The 6,353-nt window shown below is 35.4% G+C and overlaps 1 protein-coding gene across 1 annotated transcript; it reads left to right on the top strand.

Annotated features, from left to right (window-relative positions):
• Positions 1-2,273: 2,273 nt before the first annotated feature.
• On the top strand, positions 2,274-6,304 carry LOC110716273 (pyruvate kinase, cytosolic isozyme). The gene is made up of 4 exons (XM_021894881.1): positions 2,274-2,464; positions 2,657-2,916; positions 4,470-4,931; positions 5,190-6,304. The coding sequence occupies exons 2-4, from the start codon at positions 2,659-2,661 to the stop codon at positions 6,000-6,002; spliced, it is 1,533 nt and encodes a 510-aa protein (XP_021750573.1). The 5' UTR covers positions 2,274-2,464; positions 2,657-2,658; the 3' UTR covers positions 6,003-6,304.
• Positions 6,305-6,353: the final 49 nt, after the last annotated feature.

Raw genomic sequence — 6,353 nt, 5'->3', positions numbered from 1 at the left:
GCCAACAAACTCATAAGCCACTTGTTTTTTCTCATTTGTACTTCAATCAATCACGATTAATCAAGCAACACTTGATATAGTTGGTTAGAGTCAAATCTTTTCTATACTTTCAAGTGATTGGGTTTGATCACACTTCTCTTTACTTTAAAAAAAAAAAAAAGTCAAATCACAAATTCACAACTAACAATGTTGTCCTATAAAAACATGGCATTAACAATATATGCGTAACATCTTTACTCTTTCTTTTGTGTATGTGTTAATACTTAACACCCACATAATTTTGAGTATATAGGTATATATTCTCTATAGCCCATACACCTCTAGGCTAGGGATAGGGGTGGCCATTTCGGATATCCGATCCGAAATTTTAGATATCCGAAAATTTCGGATCGGGAAAATTACGATCCGAATCCGATCCGAAAAAAACCGGATATCCGAAATTTCGGATCGGATCACCAGATATCCAATCCGCATACTAATATTGAAATTTTGGTATTTCTTTTGGTAAAATGCCCTTAATTTGAGTTGTTTAAAATCTTATATTTTATGAACTTTCGTAATAATTATAAAAAATTTAAATAAACGCAACAAATTCAAGCACAATGATGCAATAAGGTTCACTTGATTATTAAGGCAACTAAAAAATACTTGTAAAAAAAAAAAATCACTTCCTTAAAATCCAAGATACAAATACAGTATTACATTATAATTAGAGCTAACATTCTAAGTGGGAGTCTGTTGCAAATTAGTTAATTTTTTTTATAATTTTATTTTATATTGATAAAGTCGGATCAGATCGGATATCCGATTTTTCTAGATTCGTGATTCGAATCTGATCTGAAATATCCAAAATCGAAAAAACCGGATCGGATACCTAATTTTTCGAATCGGATCGTTCGGATCGGATTTTTTGCCCGCCCCTAGCTAGGGATAGGCAATAGGTGAAGGTTTGTAAGAAGGAATTTCTTGCCCTCCTAGATAGAACAGACTCGTAGGCAATTCAAATATTTGGACTTCTGTGTATCCCTTTAAAAAGACTCCGCGTCGGGACATTGCGAGGTGGGTAGTTTATCTAGGGCGAATGCCTCCTAAAGAATATAATTATAGGGCATGAGGTGAATATTGGATAAAAATATTGTATTTTGCATTCAGATGGGGTTGAACCTTAACATGAAATCCATGTCTAAATATATAAAAAAAAAAAAAGTGTCGAATTTGTCTCTACAAAGTGTGGGATTGTACCATTGAATTTTTTTATTTAATTTTTTTTTAAAAAGTTTGCTATAAAATTAAAGGAATTAAGTAAAGGTGACTCTATACAAATTAAATTATTATTATTTTTGAGGAAACTATACAAATTAAATTATCAAAATAGACATTGTAAATAACCCAATGATATATTATACAATAAGATTTATTTATTTTATTATAGTTATTAAATTTTAAAGAGAGTATGTGAATAATGCATAAGTCAATGTAAATACTAAAAAACATAGCAAGTATAACTTAAAAAAAAAAAAGAAAGATATTGTAAGACTCTGTTCTCTTCACCTTAAAAATTAAAAATTAATATTTATTACAATAAGTTTAATTTGGTAAACATAAGTCTAGTTCAGTCAAATTAAATTCAGTTTAGTAAAATTAAGTTTAATTCAACGAAAAGTGGATATAATATGTTTAACAAAAGGGGGGGGGGGTAGAGTTAAGAGTAAGGGTGCTAATCAAGTTGAGTAGCTCGCAAGCAACTCGAACTCGAATCGAGTTGGCTCGACTCAAATTCGACTCGACTCGAGATGTTAACGAGCATGAGTTGAACAAGCTCTAACTCGACTCGATAAGCTCGTGAGCAATTGATAATATATTTTATTAATATAGAGTTTACAAACACAGTTATCGTGTTTAAACAAATTTGACACTTAATAAGAGTTAAATAATATTATAAAAAAGAAAGAGAAAATCTTCGATAATAAATAAATATAAAAAAAAACAATATAAAGTGAAAAAAAAATAAAGGCCTATAATTTTAAAAGGGCCAAAACTTTAACGAGTTGATCGTAAGTTACTCGTTTCGACTCGAAATTTTAACGAGAATGAGCCGAGCATGTTTTATTGGCTCGAAAGTTTAACAAGCATGAGTTGAACACATGTAAAAAGTTTTCGAGTCAAGCCGAACACCCCTTAGCTCGCGATCGACTCGCTCGATTAGTACCCCTAGTTAATTAGTCTAAATAAAATTAGGAAACATAGTATAAAAAGAGATTGTAGACTTGTGAGAGGGGAAAGAAGGTAGGGAAATAAATAATAAAATATCTTTGAGGGTTGTGGAGGAAAGTAAAAACCACTGCTGTCCGTTGTTCGTTGTGTTTCCTCCAAAAAGCTCAGTCGTCTTCCTTGTTCAAGCCCACTGACTTGTTCCCAAATCCCATCTGCGCCTTTTCTAGGGTTTTTCAATTCTTACTTTTAGGTGAGTCAATTTTCTCTTTCTCTCTATATATTGCCTATTAGATCCAATTTTTATATAAACTTTACATCTCAAATTTTGTTTGATTTTTCTTCTATTGATTTCCTGTTTCGTTCAATATTAGTCCGATCTGTGCTCTTTTTTGTTTAATTGATTGATTGATTGATAATATAAGCAATTTGATTGTATTATTAGAAATGGCGAACATAGATATCGAAGGGATATTGAAGGAGATTCCCGAGGATGGAAGAGTACCAAAGACGAAGATCGTGTGTACGCTAGGGCCGGCTTCACGGTCGGTGCCGATGCTGGAGAAGCTGCTGAGAGCGGGTATGAATGTCGCTCGATTCAACTTCTCCCATGGAACACATGAGTACCATCAGGAGACTCTTGAAAATCTCAAGATTGCTATGCAAAACACTCAGATCTTATGTGCTCTTATGCTTGATACCAAGGTCTTCTTTCTCTCTCATTCATATTTATTCTATTATATAGCTTTTGCTTTTTTTATTTGCCTTGCTTGTATTCTGATTCAATATGTTATGGCAAAATGATATGTTTCATGCTTATTTGAGTAATAGTTATAAGATTTCCCAATACCGTGCTAAGAATACCCAGAATTATTCGGGGAGGATGGATTTTATTTGATGATAAGTCTTAAATTTTTGAGTAGTTCAAGCTACAGCGACTACCTTTTATTTGCAATCAATATATCGTTTATAGGCTTTATTTAGGGTGCTTAAGAAGAGTGTACCATTAGCTGTGGTATGGTGGTGGCTTTAACATGTGAAGTATGTAAGCTATGCATCTCAAATAGAATCTAGGTGGAGTTTGTGGATTTTATGGGGCTAGCTTTAGCTTGTTTCTAGCTGTTTGTATATGTAAACAGTTTTTTTTTTTTATTTATTTATTTATTTTATTTTAATTTTAAGATTTAACTGTACTGTAAATTATATGATCTTTCACCTGAGACCTGTATGTGGTGCTTACGCAGTCCTTTTTTAGAATACAACAATGGCTAATGTGTAGCCTGCAAGCATTTTCCTCTACTTCATTGTCATTTGCCTAAAATTATTAATACAATGTAGCAGTTTGATTTAAAGGCTTTTGAATTCATGACCAATTGTAGCTACTGTATCTGTTTTGTTTCTTTTATGGGCGAACCATTATTTTTAATCCTTTTATTGAATAATTAAGGAAAATTTTAATACTGAAGTTCTATCATTGTGTTAGCAAAAATATTTAACAATGCTCTCACACTGTTGCACCCATAAATCATCTGAGCCCTATCCTCTGGATAGCAAAAACATCATTTTATTAGTTATGCTTTATCCTTGAGCATTTAGATTTTATCAACTTTGTCTCTCACATCATCTCAAAACTTGATGTCTAACAGATTGTCTTTCTAGGCTTCATATTTGTCTGCTGCTGCTTGACCTGAAGATTTAGTTAGGAAAGCCAAATCATTAAACTTGGAAAATTTGTACCAAGAAGCCTTTATGCTTGTTTAACTTCTGCCTTGTTCTCAATTTGCATAGTATGGAAGGATATTAAACTCAAACCTTGAGACCCCCCATATGGGATCCTTGCCATGTTTGGGAAACTGCTATCCCCCCTGCCTAGTAGTGGCCACTAGGACCTGTAAAAATGACTTACAACCAGGAGTTTTATCTCATTCATCCCAACAAAACTGTAACCTGGATGGGCTCCTTAGACCTTGTGTGTACTTCCTGAACCAGGGTTGAGTCAGAAGCCTTGATGTGATGTTTAATTGTAATGTGACAACTGGCAAGCAGTGCTTTCATGTTTTCTATGCTCTTACGGAGTAACTGTATTTTATTTTGTGATCCTCTGGGTACTTGCTTTTTACATGAATCTCTTTGACAATTACGTAGCTTGATTGGCTTGCTGGATCCTTTTATTAATGATTATCTATTTTAAATATGTATTTATCAGTACATTTACATTAGTTATTTAAAATAATCTCCTAGAGTTTCTGATATTGCAGGGACCTGAAATACGTACTGGGTTTCTGAAGGATGGGAAGCCCATCCAACTGACAGAGGGACAGGAAATCACTGTTTCCACTGATTATACCATTAAGGGTGACACAGAGATGATTTGTATGAGCTATAAAAAGCTGGCTGTGGATCTTAAACCAGGAAACATCATCTTATGTGCTGATGGTACTATTACTCTCACTGTTCTGTCCTGTGATCCAGCTGGTGGAACTGTGAGGTGTAGATGTGAGAACACTGCCGTACTGGGTGAGAGGAAAAATGTAAATCTTCCTGGAGTTGTAGTTGATCTGCCTACTCTGACAGAAAAGGATACAGAAGACATATTGGAGTGGGGTGTACCCAATAACATTGATATGATTGCTCTGTCTTTTGTCCGGAAGGGATCTGATCTTGTTCATGTCCGGAAGGTCCTTGGCCCCCATGCCAAACATATACAATTGATGTCAAAAGTAAGTGAAACATTAATCCCTTTTTTTTTTTTTTTGGCTTCTAGGTCCAGATTTTGACTTAGTAGTATTGGGTGTGAAGTCTCTCATTACCTAGTTTTTTGACCTGTTATTTTTGCTTTAGTGGCATTTGAGTTATGTTAATGTTTTTTTTTTTTTTTTTTTTTTTTTTTTTTTTTTTTTTTTTTTTTGTAGCATACCAGCATCCACTTGACCTTTTGGTCTGATTGAATCTGTTTGATGTTTGTTGAATTTATTCAGGTTGAGAACCAGGAGGGAGTGATCAATTTTGACGAGATTTTAAGGGAGACTGATTCATTTATGGTTGCACGTGGTGATCTTGGAATGGAGATTCCAGTTGAGAAAATTTTCCTGGCTCAGAAGATGATGATTTACAAGTGTAATCTTGCTGGCAAGCCAGTAGTTACTGCAACACAGATGCTTGAATCCATGATTAAATCTCCGAGGCCTACCCGTGCTGAAGCCACCGATGTTGCTAATGCCGTCCTTGATGGAACTGACTGTGTTATGCTTAGTGGTGAGAGTGCAGCTGGGGCTTACCCGGAGCTTGCTGTCAAGATCATGGCCCGTATATGTATCGAGGCAGAATCTTCCCTTGATTATGCAGCTATCTTCAAAGAGATGATTAGGGCTACTCCTCTACCAATGAGCCCTTTGGAGAGTCTTGCATCTTCAGCTGTCCGAACTGCTAATAAAGCCCAGGCAAAGCTCATTGTTGTGATGACACGTGGTGGTACAACGGCCAAATTGGTTGCCAAGTATAGGCCAGCTGTACCAATCCTCTCAGTAGTTGTCCCTGTCTTGACAACCGATTCTTTCGACTGGACTTGTAGTGATGAGACCCCAGCAAGGCATAGTCTTGTATACAGAGGTTTAATCCCTCTATTAGCTGAGGGGTCTGCCAAGGCTACTGATTCAGAGTCTACAGAGGTGATTCTGGAGGCTGCTCTGAAGAAAGCAACAGAAAGGGGCTTGTGTCTTCCCGGTGATGCTATTGTAGCACTTCATCGTATTGGAGCTGCTTCTGTTATCAAGATTTGCATTGTGAAGTGATTGCGTAAGACATTAGTCTCTGATTCTGGTCTATTGGAAGAATGGGAGCAATGGTGGCGAGTTGCCTTATTTTGATAATGCTTTTATGCTTTGTAATATCTTGGCCGAATTATTTTTGGAGCACTTAGTTTTTATAGTTATGATCTTATGGATCAGTGTTTTGCAATTTTTAAGCTAGAAATAAACCAAGGACAGATATTCAGGCAAACTGTGTTTTGTTCTCGGATTTCTTCCTGCAGACCTCCTGCCATAATGTTTTCTATTCTAAATCCCTTTTCAAGTTCCCAGGTTTAAGCTGTAAAGTCGTTGTGTTTCATTGTATACTTGCGCATTATTTAGAGTTGTCCCATC

Source organism: Chenopodium quinoa, unplaced genomic scaffold, assembly GCF_001683475.1.
Source record: "Chenopodium quinoa cultivar QQ74 unplaced genomic scaffold, ASM168347v1, whole genome shotgun sequence".
Taxonomy (NCBI): domain Eukaryota; kingdom Viridiplantae; phylum Streptophyta; class Magnoliopsida; order Caryophyllales; family Amaranthaceae; genus Chenopodium; species Chenopodium quinoa.
This window is presented reverse-complemented; position numbering and strand designations above follow the sequence as displayed.